Genomic DNA, 15,827 nt, shown 5'->3' with positions numbered 1-15,827 from the left:
AATAAACATTATTAAGTTTATATCTGCATCATTGTAAAAAAATCACAAGAATTTATATTAAATACGTAGGGTTGCATAAAATCATAAAATCAACATTTTTTTTTAATCACGATTTTTTTATGTTTTTGTAGTCTGTCAATTATTTGGGATTAAAATAGTAAGTATCCGACTTAATGTCATCCATGAGTCGTACTTCTTAGTTTTGAACAATAAAGAGAATTTATTGTAATTTACATTGCAAAAATGGAATTGATAGTGTTATTTATAATATTTACTCCAATAACACAGGCCTGCGATGGTTTTCCCCCAACAAAATAAAGTAGTAATTTCGGTAGGTCTTAGATACTCATGTATAAAAAAAAATTGCAAAAATTTCTATCACGTACAGTTTCTGCAAAAAATATTTTTTTCAGTTTTGTTCTTAGTACTATAAAAATTAACTTCTAGATTTTGTGGTAATAATATGTATGGATAATGGTGTTGATATTTCATTTCGTGTTCAGCTTAGTAAGAGTTATTTGTGTCGACTATGCGCTTACTACCCTGAATTTAAACAAAAATTACTAATGTCTTCTCGGAAATGGGTTAATTCTTCAGATAAGTTTGCTGACACCAATGATTTGGATGGAGCCACAAAATCATGCAGACGATTGTTACTTTTGCTGTTCAAATATAAAATGATATAATGCGAAAAATGTAACAGCAATAACATATCCTATCGTGAATACAAGAGAAAACGCTTAAATCAGAGCTTTGAAGACAGAAAAAAAGAAGCTTCTTGATTTATTTGTTTTTTTTAAGTCTTGTTTATAACTAATTTAGTTCATTTAATAAATAAACATTCAATTTTATATTCTTTATATTTTATTTTTTCAGAAAAATTGTTTGAGAAACTATGAATATTTAGGCCTACATAAAAATAAATCTCGATGTGCTACAAAAAAACTAGAGTTATATTTTAATTCAGCATACATAAATACCTAAAAAAAAACAATATTATTTAAAAGGGAAATTAAAAGTTATATTTCGCAGGCCTGTGTAATCTTTAAAATACAATTTAAAAGAATTATCGTTCCATTTTGTTGGAAATATTGTATTCTAGTTAAAGTTCAACTTATTTTGATATAAATTTGCATTAAATGGGCCGTAATATGCATTGCATATTCCAAACTGTAAAGAAAACTAAAAAAAACAATAATACTTTAAAGCAATAATTTAAATCGAGTCAATCCTGCTAATACGTGTTTTGCTGCTTAATAAATTTGGAGGTAACAGATTAAAAGTTGTAAAGTTGCCGCAGTCGAGATGGTTGGGAGGGGGTTCGTCGAGATGGACCGTAATGAAAGTTTTACTCCCATCTGTATTATTCGAGGTAAGTAGACAAGTTTACAACGATGGGTGGTTAAGCCCTAATAAAAATTAGTGGAAATCAATAGACGCCTGAGACAGACTCGGCACAAAAGTTCTGGTCAAAGTATACTATACTATAATCATCACGCCCAATATCCACAGTTTTTTATTTTAATGAAGGACACAACAGCTCAAAAAATTCTTGTCTTCTTTGTAAAAACAAATTTTGGCAAAAGCTAAACATTCACTTTTGAAACCCATAATCTTAATATTTTGACTTTATCGAAATAATTTTAGAACTATAAATTATAAACAGCTCGTTGAAAAATAAATTTAAACAAAAATAAAAATGTATTATTTATTTATACAATGGGGGAATTACTTATGGGATAAATTCAGAAATTTCAAAACTAATATTTTTCGTAAAAGTTAAAACAAGTTTGTATTTCTAAATACGTAATTACGCTATTTTTAATAAGCTGTTACACCCATTTGTAACGTAATTACCTAGTACGTCATATGCATTTTTTTTTTTTTTAATAGAATGCTATATTTTTATGTTAGGTATTTCGTTTATTTGTAGATAGTACCTTTAAAGGCATTTTCAAGGAAACCACATTTATTACCCTAATTTTCAAGAGTTCTTGAGATTATGTTATTACACTACATTTTTACGCTCTAATTAAAGGGCCTATACAATTTAAAAAAAGTTAAAAAAACATTAAAATTTGCTGATTGTTTTTTGATAAAACCAAAGTTCCACCAGTTTTCAATTTTTTTACACGTTTGTGGGATGTTTATATTCTTTAGTTAGATAAAGTGAGTATTTAAAATACCTATATATCATTTACGTGCTTAAGAGTACAAAATATAGCATTTCATTCAAAAAATTAGTATGCGCTCAGCTCAAAAGTGAACGATGTCATGAACAAGCGAAGAAAACAGAAAACAACGTTATTAGAAATAAGGGAGTGAGTGTGTGAGTGAGTAAGTAAGTAAGAGGTTCTTGCCAATTAGAAACAAAAATTGCCTAGTTTCTTTAGTGAAATACGAGTTTTAATTATCTGCCAGCATTAAAAGAACCAAGTTTTTTTTGTGGTTGTTACTAAAAAACAAACAACAACCGGTTGGAGAAAATGAAGTGGAAGAAAACTCTGTTTGCAAATAAAGACATATATACCTTTAAAAAAATATCATTCAAAACAGACTTATTGCAAATCGCAAGAGAACATAAGGAATCACAAGAATTTCAAAAATGTATAGTAGGCCAATATAAATAGTCACATAATTTTCTGTGTCACTGCCACACTATTATTGTCAGTAAAAAGCCATAATAGATATTTATTGTGTAACAGTGTTATGTAGCAACTTTATTCACACAAGACATCGAGACATCGTTTATTCTGGAGATCGCAAACCGAGAGAATAAGAATAATAATAAATAAATGAATAAGTGCCATAATACTTAAATGTAATATAATATGTTATTTTATACAATTTAAAACCGATTTATTGTTTACAGTTTTGAGGTGATGTTATCACATTATTGGTGGGGATGATTAGACAAAGTTTGGTTAGTGTTTTGCCATCTACATCTACATCTGATATTCCTAATGCACATCAAATTTGACAACAATCGGTCTAGTGGTTTCGCATATTATCTGTCTAACAAAAATTGTCACGGACGGCGGACAGACAGACAGACGAACGGAAATGGCAAACACATTTTTTCGTACTCTAGATGTCATGAAAGGTCCACATAGGTGTTTTTTTTATAACAATAACTACAAACGCTAACACATATGTAGAAAAAACTCTAGTAAGCACAGATACGACCGTAGGTATGTTGACTGTTGAAGAAAAGCATATGACTGTAAACCATTTAGTCGGTTAAAATAAATGTCGTTAAAAATATACACAGTATTTTTATTGTATAATACTGAAATTTGCCGAATTCTGTAAAAAGATGTAATAAAGTTGCGATCGAAAAAACAGAGGGAAAAATAAGCAGCAGGGGGTTGAAACATGCTGTAAAGGTTCACCATTAACACAATATGTACATTTACTAAAACAATGGTACTTCCAAACTCGATGATACTACTATTAATTAGCTTATTGGGACATAGTTGAATATACTACTGGGTTTTTCTAGTGAAAGAAAATTTCTTGTAGAAAGAAAACATTGTTCACTACATAGACATCACTTCACACGACTACGATGGAGGCTTTGTTGACACTAGATCAGCAAATTAGAAGGCAAAGGTTCCAAAAGCATAGTGGCTAGTATCACATATGCCACTTGTTCCTAATAGTGAAGCATTTTAGATTCCCGTATCTTATAAATAAAGAATCATTTTGTAGTCAGCATCACCGAATATTAAAACCATAATTTCTTGCACTGGCCCCAATTTTCCTAAGGCTTAACTAAGATTTCGGCAGTGGATCATTTCAAGAAATCAAACAATAATTAATGGTGTTGAACAAACTTCTAGCGTCACTATTTGTTCTGTTTAGTACGTCATTCAACTATTTACGTGACCCTTGGAGACACCATGTCTACGAAAATCCACTGATTGCGACGCTTTTTCGGAACTTGTCTGTTAACAAAGCGTGTGCTCCACGCGTGACGTCAATATATTTAAATCATCAACTGACCTACTAACCAGACGTGTCACAAACTACTCTAGTCTAACTGATAGTTGATCCAATACCTGAACATTGTATAACTAATTAAACTATATATAATTAAATATCAGTGGAGCGTATTCACAGTCACAAATGTCAAGCGGACCGGGAGAAGCATATGCGGGAGGTATACCTGATTTTTAATGCAATTGATCAAGATAATTAAATATAATTATAATAATTAATAATACAAACAGAATTTACAATAAATTGATTCCAATTTTTTAAAAAATATACAACATGTAATACAAAAACGTGTAAATAAAAAATAAATAGAAAAAAAATAGCGATATTTCGATATGTTTTTACTTTCAGATTTAGATTTTTGTATTTACCCGAAACAAAAGTTTTTGTTTTCTTTGTAAATTATTTTTTGGCCTCCTGACATGTAAACGTCAAATTAACATTCAAATGACATCTTCGGAAACATCAAATTTACAGTCATCCTGGATGTTTACCACCCGGCGTGCGTAAAAATTGCCCAAATTGTCCGCTCTTCCTAGACGTTTATAAATAAAAATCTCTTTACACAAGGAAAATATAATGATTAAAACGCCAAATACATAAGTTATTTATTATTGAACAGCAATGTATCATATAATTTCGAATATTTTTTAGTTCAAACGGAGCTACGCCATCTTGTGTATTTTTGTGCACCAGTTACAGATCACTGTAATTGACATATTCATTGACAGTTATGTTTGTTTTATTTCTGACTTTATGTGAAATTTAATAAAAAATCTAAATAATTTTTAAAAATTGTCGGCCAAAAAGTTTAATACAAATCTTGTGCGTTAACCATTTTACAGGGCTCAATCATTAAAGCACTCCGGCTTCGCCGTCGTGCTTCAAATTTATTTCGCGCTGTAAAATGTAAGTTACCACACGCGAATGTAAATAACTATTACCATAATATATATTGACCTCTGATGTACGTCCTTGGAAAAACTAGGCACCTTGTAAATCGAATTGTAAACTGTCAGAACACCAATAAAGTTTAAATTAAGGTAGGACATATATTTAAACTTTGTGCAACACCTAAATGAATCACATAAAATACAATCGTGACTTTGTACATGTTGAAAACTGTTATCATTATCAGTTACGAAATTAAATCATTGAAGTAGGTTTTCGTACAATTCCAATATATTGAGCTTATTGGCAACATGATTCTGACGGTTCAAAAGTCTTGCTTAAACTGTGTACACTACATGTAGCTGCTATCTATTCAATCATGCATTAGAAATGGATATATGACTATAACTTAATATTGGCCATTTTAGAGAAATTGTGTAATAAATTGATTTAACAACCAAACATGCAATTTTTCAGTAATTTCCACTGTGCAGAAAAGTATATACATAATTCAAAAATACTGTTGACAATAAATAAATTAAAGAGATTGTATAAAATGTTGCTTGCTTGCTTACGTTGGGGAAGGGTGAGTTCGGCTACTGGCTACTTTGAAGTTATCGACTTTTTATGAACGTTTATACCCCTTAAAACTTCTAAAATGTGCAAAATATGATGAGTCCATTCTTGTGATTTACCAATACATTTGTATTTTTTAAAACTGCTGATGATTAAAAAAATAATCATCCCATTTTCAGGAAAATTTAGGAATACACTACTTTTGTTGTAAATACACTGACCGGCAAAAAAAAAACCGGCTACCCTGAAAAATTTCGCAAAACCAAATATTAAACTTATTAATTTAACAAGTAACCGTTATTTTATTAAAGAAGCATTCACTATTGACAAATGATATATAAATTAGCAATAAAAGAAGAAGACAAATAAACGCAGAATTAAATTAAATTTAAAAAAATAACAGAAACAGAGCGACAATTTGAGAGACGTCTGTAAGAGTTAACGCCATTATTTTCAAGTGAAATCATTTATTAACTGTCAAACTTATAATCAAATGATGAAAAACAGCCTCCTTTATTGTTTTATTTAAGAAAATATCGCACTTGGTTTGTTTCTGTTATTTTGTTAAATTTAATTTAATTTTGCGTTTATATCTCTTCTTTTTTTGCTAATTTGTACAACATGTGTCAATAGTGAATGGTTATTTAATAAAATAACGATCACTAGCTAAATTAATAATTTTTAAAGTGGTTTTTCAGGGGGGGCGGTTTTTTTTCCGGTCAGTGTATTACACTGTACTTATCCAAATTGATACGTGTCCTTGGTAAAATGTGGATAGTATCATCACAAAGTTTTATTATGAAATACTCAATTAAAACATACGCATAGTATACTTCTTTTCTTGTAGTTTAACATATTAGTTATTTTAATTTATTACCATATTATTATTATTTATCTTATGATAACTCATAAATTAAAATTAAAAAAAAAGCTCGAAGGTTGTTTTGACAGAACTTCCCTCTCCCCTGAAGTGCAGTCCAACAAATCCCCCCCTTTGAAAAATTATGCACTTCGATTTTCCGACATTTTATTTGTGATAACCTCTAGGTATACATCAAAAAATATAGATGATAGCGCTAATAGTGTAAGAAAAAACCAGTGACGTTAGTAACAACCCTACGCCGCAGAGATCTAAATTCCAAGGGGGCGCAGTTCACACAAGTACGGACAATATGAAATATATTTGAAACAGATAACCAACGGGAAAACATGTTTTCTCAGTGTCTCAGTAGGTGGGTAAATTCGACTATTTATGTTTATGAAAAATGAAATTTGATCTACTTTGTCTCCTCAGAACAGAGAATAGCACTAATTTAATTGATTAAGCTACAATGGAGCAAAACGGGTCAAATATAATTTTTGGGCGAGGTGGTATTATGATTAGATTCTATTAATAATATCTAAATATAGACGGGTGCATGCTTATAATAATCTTAAAACATTTGAAAGATTTCAGTGCATTCTATTTTGCAGTTTTAAAGTTGAATATTATGAAGTTGTTGTTATAAAATTGTGATTGTTTTTTCAAAAGACTGGATGTCTAGATAAAAATCAAGATGGATTCATAAACCACAAGTAAAAGAGTACGTTGTTTTATAAAATTTAAATCGCATTTACTATGCGAAATTTTGAGGTGACGTCAAACCTTGTTAGTCTGGATGATTAAACAAATTTTGATTAGCGTTTTATCATCTACACATATAAAATCTAACAATCGGTTTCGTAGTTTCGGCAATTATCTATCCGTCTAATAAAAATCGACACTGACGACAGATAGATGAAACTAGTGACTTAGTTTTTCATACTGTTAAGGGTCATAAAACGTCGAGAAGAGGCAGTTTAATAAATAAAAAGTCTAATTTTAACGAACATTTTGCAAATAGAATTCACAAATTGCAGAAGCTGTAGTTTAATTATTATTCTCCTTACTTTTACTTTAAGTTTTAAAACATTTTATTTAAAAATTTGAAACATCATCACAAATGATTACTAAAGAACTGTTAATTAAAAAATATGTTTTGAATTGAGGTTTTACACGTATTTTAGTAATACGTTTAATTTATGTTTACGGTTTTCTCAGAACGTGTCTGTATGTTTATCATATTAAAAATGATCCATTCAATTTTCCGAAATTCGCAAAATATGAATACGTCATACAAGTGTTATATAACACATATTGAAGTTCAAATGTTTATCTTTACGAAAAATTAATAAGAAATCTCTACTGAGAAATATTGTTTACAGACATGCAGAATTGCCGGGGATTCGGAAAGTTATGTCTAAACAACTTTACATCAATTTTTTTAAGATAATAGCGTCAGCTTTCTGAAGAACATGAACAGATAAATTTTAGTTAATGTTGTAAAATCAGTTATATAAATATTCTTTCAGTTTTTTAAATCATTTGATTTTTTAAGAGTAATAATTTTTTTATTACTAACTTACCATCTAGGAAGAAAGTGAAACATCGAAACGTCAATCCTACCGACGTACTTTAATCCAAAACCTCTCCTGCACAATTAAACTAATATTATTTTAATAAAATTGTAAATTAAATACGTGCCACTTTATCAGTGTGTTCTAAGTTATTATTTTATAAAAACTCTATTGTCATTATTTAATATGAAACTACTATTATCCATAAAACAATATAAATACAAATATTTGTTTACAAAATGTATTTCGCATGTATGTTGCTTATTCGAACTTCGACCTCTTCTATCAATTATATGTGTTGTGTAAAATGTGCACTTTTTATCTTATCAATATTTGTCAGTTTCAGACTCTAGCTGGATAAATCTAGTAACTAATTTAATGCATCATCTATCACAGTTTTAAAGAGTGGTTTCTTAATACGTAATCAAATATGTACATTAAATATAGCATATAAAAGAACGATAACTGAGATTTTTGTAAACTTTACGTCAATTTTACTAAAAATAATACTAAATTTATCATTAACTTCCCGGAGGCGCCTACAAGGTCATTGGAAAATGAACTGTTATTGACGTATGATTTTTTGAAAAAATTGGTTTATCTACGTCGCAAACCTTATTATTGACATTATTTCGTTTAAAAACACAACATTTAGACGCCGTATTATTGACCCCAAGAGATGACCCGACAAAAGAAGTATTAAATTTTACTCAAATCTGATTTATAGTCAGATCTTTGATATTAGTGATCCTTTACATAAGTGCAAACCAATCATCTGTATCATTTACTAACAACAATGGTGTAAGTTTATTTATTTTAATATGTTTATTAGTTTGTTAATTAAGGATTCAATTAAATTCAAATCTAAAGCTTTTTTTTAAACAAATGATTATTTCATTATGAAAAATGCAATCTACTAAATATGAGAATACCGAAACGGTTAGTCAGAATATTTAATTAAAATAGGGATAATGTGCAGTTGTAGTAAACAGAATTAAAACAGGAGCAGTCAATTAGAAAATCTATACAACACGTTGTAATTAAGGCATTAGAATTATAAGAAATCTGTTTTACAACGTTTGTAAAATAATCAAAATATTCGAACTGATGGTATGGATTTTAGCTATTTTGGTCTGCAACCAAAAATCATCTAGAAAAAGATTGGTGGATTTTATTAAGTTGAACATGCTGATTCTAAATCCACAGTCAAATTTTTCTAGCACGTCATAATATCAAAATTATAGGCATGATTTTAGTAATATACGTGCATGATTTGGAAATATTGGGACGCGTCAACAAATTGCATAAAATTTCCATTTGGTTTATTAACGTTTATCTTCAACTGATGACTGACTTATTGAATTATATATCTTTGCGAAGATGATTATTAATGATTTATTTCAAGTACCTAAATACCTTATTTTGTACGATTTTCTGCTTCTAAATATTTTCAGAAAATTATCCACGCTACAAAAATGTAAAAGCATATTCGTAAACAACAGAAAAAATTAGGAATGTATATTTTCATTTCTGTCGATTAGAAAAAAATTGATTTTGTAGACCACTGTTATAGAAGAAAATTTCATGAAATAAAATACAAATTGTTGCAGAAGTTTGGATCGAAAAAATAATTACCTGTAGAAATTCTGTTGAAATTGACTTGCCTATACATGGCACATTTTTAGCAGTTATGGATAATTTAGAAAATAATGTATAATTTATTAAAAAAAAAATGATACATAATGAAAATTGTACTGAACTGTTAAACTTATTTCGTGTTTCATGACAATCATGACTGATGCAAATAAATTTGACACAAATTATTAGCCTACCTCAATAACTACTCAATAACACTAATAGTATTGTTAGCATTAGATATTTTGTAGCAATTTGAAATCATTTTACCTATTTATTATCCAAAAAGAAAAATGCACAAGCGGACTAATATTTAGTGTGATACATCATGGGTACAAGACTACAAGTTGAAAATACAAATTCATATCATGTTTGGGAAAACCAAATTAATCTAAACTCTTAAAGTGAATTTTTGTGTAACTGCTGTGACGCAAGAGATGTTATTCTATATCCAGATAATCTACAACATTCTGTTAGTTTCCTCGAGACAAAAGTTGATGAAAGGAAATTCATGGTAATAAACATTTCATTTTTTTTCATCTCCTTGACAGTCAAAGTTCATGGCGTTGAGACGAAACTGATAAATGTGATCATAACACGGAAATTTTTTTTATGACACACTTATGATGTTTGTGAATTATCACTCAGTATTTGTATTAAAAAAAAAGATAAAATATAGTCCAGTTAATACATCAAATACTGATAAACTTTTGAAAATAATGTAATATAATTTCCTACAATACAGACCGAATTTAATAACTTCAAAAATGCAAAAAAAAAAAAATTATTTTTGAAATATGTAGAATGAAAAGATATATGAGTGAAAACGATTTTAAAATGCCAAAAGTTTGAGTTACTAAAAACAATTTATTTTAGAACTAAGTTACTGAATTATTTAACGAAAAAATGCTAATTTGAAGAATAATATCCTAAGGTTTCAATCGTTGTTAATTAGGTTAAGGGAACAAGTTGCAACAAACATTGATCATTAATTTCCTTAGCATTCATTTACGTGATAAAAGAGGTATTTTTAAAGCGATATCGACACAACGAATGATATGGACTCTTTCCGAAACAAACAAATACTGTATTTATTTGTCCAATGTTAACAATACCAATAAATAAGTGACGTCTTTAGAATAGCATCAGTCATGTCTTCAACACGAAGAGCTATGGAGTATAGTTCGTTTTTAATAATACAAGAAAAAAACGATAACGTCGGTACGATTACTTTTTAACTTATCGTTGAAATTTCCTGTTAAGATGATAACAATTGTGTAATAATTTTAACTATTAGTTTAATAATCATTTAAGTGTTTTAGATTTCATCGAAAAAGCTCAAATGGCAGATTTCGAGACTGCTATTCACTACTCCCGTAAGTACAACTCTAAATTTTTGCACCGACATTCATTTCGATTTTCTAGGCTATGGAAAATTTCAGAGGCTCCTTCTGGCTGTTTGCGGAACAATTTACGCAACATGCGCTATCAGCACAACAACTTTATCTTTTGTGTTACCTTCAGCTCAATGCGACTTCAACTTATCTTCTCTGGATAAAGGAAAATTATCAGCTATGCCTCTAATCGGTTAGTAATTTCAATGAGAAGATTGCAGAGTAAACTAAATTTTCTGTATAGGTATGATATTTGGTTGTAGCCTTTGGGGCTCTATCGCCGACTCACAAGGACGCAAAGTAGCAATAATGTTATCACTTTTGGTAGATTTTCTGGCAGCTTTAGTTTCTTCTTTCGCTCAAACATTCCAGTTATTCTTAATTTGTCGCTTCTTTAATGGGTTCGGGTAAGAATTTAACAAGATTTACCAGTCCAATGCACTTTAAACCCATTTATCAGTATTATAGGAGCCACTAGTATCATCTTCTCCTACCTAGGAGAATTTGCCTCTAAGAAGCATAGAGACATCATGTTGGGACGATTAGAAGTGTTTTGGAACGTGGGCGTCATCATTTTACCTGGTAAGTACGAAGGGTGACAATTATTGCATGGTATCAAATTCTAATTTATGTTTGATGCAGAGTAGGTTGCCAGTCTGGCCAAATAATAAATGAGGAATCTTCTTTAGAACAAACAGTCAGTCTGGTCCGAGCTACTTATTGCAGTGTAAAAAAGACACAACTATGTCATTTGTTTGAGAATTAATAGTATTCTTGTACCATTCGTAGGTTTAGCGTGGGTTCTTCTGAACAGAACCTTGCTGGAGTCGTTCAACGATCATGGAAATTTCAGTCCCTGGAGAATTTTTGTGTTGGTATGCAGTTTACCAAGTTTAATTAGTTTAGTTATGTTATACTACTTACCGGAAACACCAAAATTCCTTATTTCGAAAGGACAATATGAAAAGGCGAAACTCGTTTTTCAAAAAATGTTTGCGTCTAATACAGGATACCCGTATTATGCTTACCCAGTAAGTGCCAGTTTACTTTTCAATAAGCTGTATTGAATAAATTGACTTTCAGGTAATGACTTTAGAAGGAGAGAACGAAAACAATAATAATACAGAAGAAATCATAAAACAAATACCACTGAACGTAAAAATCTACGAGAAACTATGTTCAGTTGCCGCGGACGTAAAAACGTTGTTTTCACAGCCATATGTAAAATATCTAGGAATTACTTCTTTCGCAGATTTTGGGTTAATGGCTAGGTATGGTTTTCATGTTATATATAAAATTTCTTAAATGACCGTTTTTTTTTCTAGCTATTGCACATTAATTATGTGGTTCCCCGAAATTTTTGAGCGATTTAATGAGTATGAACTTGCACACCCAAATACTACTGCAAGCGTTTGTACAGTGTCAGAAGTAAATCAAGACGAGAATGCAGTATTCTTTACAGAATTTTGTGATCCCGCCATAAATAGTCGAGTTTTCTTGGACACGATTATCATAGGATTAAGCTGTATTCCTACGTCAGTATCGCTTAGCTTCTTTATGAAGAAGTTTGGCAAAAAATTCGTATTAAGTGAGTGAATTATTATTTACTCTTTAATTAGTCACAACATAACAAACAATTTCCTAACGTAGTTTTCCATTAAGTGTTATTTATTTTTTACTTTTGTTATCAAATACTTATTGACCTTTGTTCAAATGACGTGTGAAAACAATTACTAATGGTTCTTTCACTTGCAGTTATTGGTCTGATGATGTCAGGATTCTGTACCCTTTCTTTAAATTGGGTCCAAAATTCAACGGAAACTTTAGTACTTTCCTGCGTCTTTGAAGCACTCACCAGTATTCTTGAAGCAGTAATTTTCTGTGTTATTGTAGATTTATTTCCCACTAATCTTAGGTAATTTCTTTTCTTCTAATAACTGCATATTTATCCAATACTAAATTACAGGGCAATTGCTTTAGCAGTGACAGCTTCGTCGGGTAGGATTGGAGCCATTTTTGGGAATGTAGTATTTGGGTTACTGATCGATTTGAAATGTTTCGTGCCAATATATATTTTTGGAACACTTTTGATAGGTAAGTTCATATAAAATTTTCTGCTGATATTAGTTGTCAATTTTATGTAAAATTTCTACTAATAGCTTGTTCTTTCTTTTTTTAGCAAGTGGAATGTTGTGTGTAGCAATACCAAGAACTGACAACTATTTAGTCATTCATTAAGTAACTTACGTTGTACCAAAGACTTTAGCTTCTAGTATTTTTTATTTATTTATATTTATTGGTAGAAATAATCATGATATCGTGTGATTCTTAATTTTTTACTGTTTATTTTACTTATACAAACTGGATATGTTTTATGGTTTTGTAATTTTAAAATAAAATATAATTTACACAATTTGTATTTTATAAGTGCTTTATTACGATGCAAATTTTTCTTTCTTGTATTTTAATTTATCAAAAATAAAAACGTTGCAAAATTTATTGCCTATGTTAGTTAACCCAGACATACCATAACATGAGTTGTACTTAAGTAGTTTACAAAAAGTGATACTAAGTATACAAAAATTTGGAGATTTCAATTTTTTTGGCGTGGGTATCAATTATTTTTTAAACAAAATGTTTACAATAGTAATTTGTGATAACAATAGTCAAGCAATAGGAATAACATAAATTAAATTGCAAACCGTTTTATTGCTGATGTAGGTACCTATTACAAAAACATTATTTTATTAAAAAGCAATACATATTTTAAAAGTCAAAGTTCTAAAATTAAATTATACTTAATATTGTAAACGAGGTTCGACTGATTTTTTGTATTTACATATAAATTTTGTTTACCCATAACATCTCAATTCTTCACACTACTGATTCCTTTTTGCCAGATTTTTCACAGTGACTATTATAAAAATACTAGCTGACCCGGCAAACGTTGTTTTGGCATATAAATTATTTCTAGTGAATATTTTGGTAGTTAAATAAAAAATTAAATTAAAATAAATAAACAAATTATAATTAAATTAAATTATAAATTATACAACAGCCCTATTGCGCATCTGTGGATGAAAGTAAAGATACTAATATTAAAAGAGTGAAAATTTAGAGTTATATGTATTTTTGATGCCAAATCTTAAAAAAATAAAAATAAAAATTGTGTTCCAAAAATAAAGAAAAAATGTTTTGGGTGGGCCGCCCTTATCACTTATGGGTATAAAATAGTTTACCACATATTTAGTGGTATTCATAATAATAAGCATTTGCTTTTTCTGGTAATTTTTAAGCATATCCTTCAAAAAACATATGTCTGGTTCTTCAGTTGCTTATGACAAATTTTCCCCATACTCAACACGATATTATTCGCATGTTCCCTAAAACTATACTCGAAATCATAATACACACCAAGATCCTTTAGCGATTGTAGTCTCTCAAGACGAAAGTTGTCAACATAGTAAAATTACTGATAGAGATTTTAACGTAAAGAGTACGTAACCACTTTACATTTTTTATGGTTTAATAGTAAACAATTTGATATACACCACTGTTGGATATTCTTCAGGTCCATCTCCAATAAGAGGCAATCGTCCGGAGAGTCTATTTTCCTAAAGATCTTAATGTCATCCCCCTAGATTAGAATATGCGAGTTTTTTATTACATCTACAACGTCATTGATATAAATTATAAAAAGCAAGGGCCCCATTAGAAAACCATGGGATACATCCGACGTAGAAATATATATAAGAATTAGATATAATGTCATTACACATAACCAAGTTTAAACGAGAAGACAAGTAGGAAGCAATTAGTTTAATTAATAATTCCGAGCAATCGATAGATGATAACTTAAAGAGTAATAATTGATGGTCAATTGTATCAAACATTTTAGTTATGTCTGTGTATATAACATCAAGTTAACCCCTATTGTTTAAAGCATCAGCTATAAATTGGGACATGGACGTCAGATTAGTTAAAGTGGATCTACCTGAATGTTGACTAGCCGAAGTACACCCTCTAATACTAAAAGATATTTGATTATACAGAATGGTTTAAAAAATCTAAGAAAAATTGCATAAAATAGATATCGGTCGATAGTTTTTAACAACTGAAATATCGCCTTCCTTAAACACCGGTGTAAATTATAAATAATAGAAACACTCGAATGCTTCAGACTAAGATTGAATATGTAATATAATGGCTTATGAAATATATTTGAACAGTCTTTAATTAAAAAGCCTGGTATTTGATCAACACCAGATACATGGTTATTTTTAACTTTACTGGTTGCCTTTATAATATCATCATCATTGATTCATACATTGGTTGCTGTCGTACAGACTGTCTTCTAAAATTTCGTCCATGTTCGGATAATTGGAGATAAAAGTAGTAATGGATTAAATTCGTATTATAGACTGTGTTGATTTCTAGAGGTTTTTTTTTTTTTTTATTTGTACATTTGGTCGCATCGACAGCTAGGTCATTAGCAACCTTACATGGTAGGAAAACACACTTAGTAAAAAGAAAAACCCTTCTATATGCATTCAAACAGCTGAATATGTTTAAGGAACAGAAGGATGTTGACCATGTTCGGGATGGTACTTCCTAGCGTTTCGGCGAGGTTGGGTGATATTTGAAAATGGTTGCGTTGGGTTTGCCAGTGGGGACAATCGCAGATGAGATGCTGAACAGTTTGACGGCATCCGCATTGCTGGCAAGTAGCTGGGGAGGTGCGGTTGAGCAGGTATCCATGGGTGAGCCGAGGTTTGAATAGTATGAAGTTTAATTCTTGATCTGTTAGGTTGATTATAGTGGTCGTTGTTATTTTGCCCCTGACTGTGACGTATGAGACTGGCATTTCGTCTATGTCGAATTTTTGGAGGTGTAAGA

General features: G+C 30.0%; 1 protein-coding gene across 4 annotated transcripts; it reads left to right on the top strand.

Annotated features, from left to right (window-relative positions):
* The first annotated feature begins 8,656 nt into the window (after nucleotides 1-8,656).
* Nucleotides 8,657-13,334, top strand: LOC135129187 (synaptic vesicle glycoprotein 2B-like). Of its 4 annotated transcripts, none has more exons than XM_064056303.1 (11): nucleotides 8,657-8,703; nucleotides 10,852-10,913; nucleotides 10,963-11,124; nucleotides 11,176-11,338; nucleotides 11,392-11,513; nucleotides 11,721-11,962; nucleotides 12,015-12,202; nucleotides 12,257-12,519; nucleotides 12,687-12,846; nucleotides 12,898-13,025; nucleotides 13,111-13,333. In XM_064056303.1, the coding sequence occupies exons 1-11, from the start codon at nucleotides 8,699-8,701 to the stop codon at nucleotides 13,167-13,169; spliced, it is 1,554 nt and encodes a 517-aa protein (XP_063912373.1). In that variant the 5' UTR covers nucleotides 8,657-8,698; the 3' UTR covers nucleotides 13,170-13,333. The 4 variants fall into 4 exon arrangements, with proteins under 4 accessions (XP_063912373.1, XP_063912375.1, XP_063912372.1 ...); XM_064056305.1 differs by having other exon boundaries at nucleotides 8,685-8,703; nucleotides 10,860-10,913; nucleotides 13,111-13,332; XM_064056302.1 differs by lacking the exon at nucleotides 8,657-8,703 and adding an exon at nucleotides 10,557-10,758 and having other exon boundaries at nucleotides 10,860-10,913; nucleotides 13,111-13,334.
* The last annotated feature ends 2,493 nt before the right edge of the window (nucleotides 13,335-15,827 follow it).

The sequence above is a fragment of the Zophobas morio genome, unplaced genomic scaffold (assembly GCF_036711695.1).
Source record: "Zophobas morio isolate AGI-343-1 ecotype UQ-CSIRO unplaced genomic scaffold, CSIRO_AGI_Zmor_V1 ptg000014l, whole genome shotgun sequence".
Classification (NCBI taxonomy): Eukaryota; Metazoa; Arthropoda; class Insecta; order Coleoptera; family Tenebrionidae; genus Zophobas; species Zophobas morio.
Note: the sequence above shows the minus strand (reverse complement) of the source record. Positions and strands in the feature narration are given on the sequence as shown.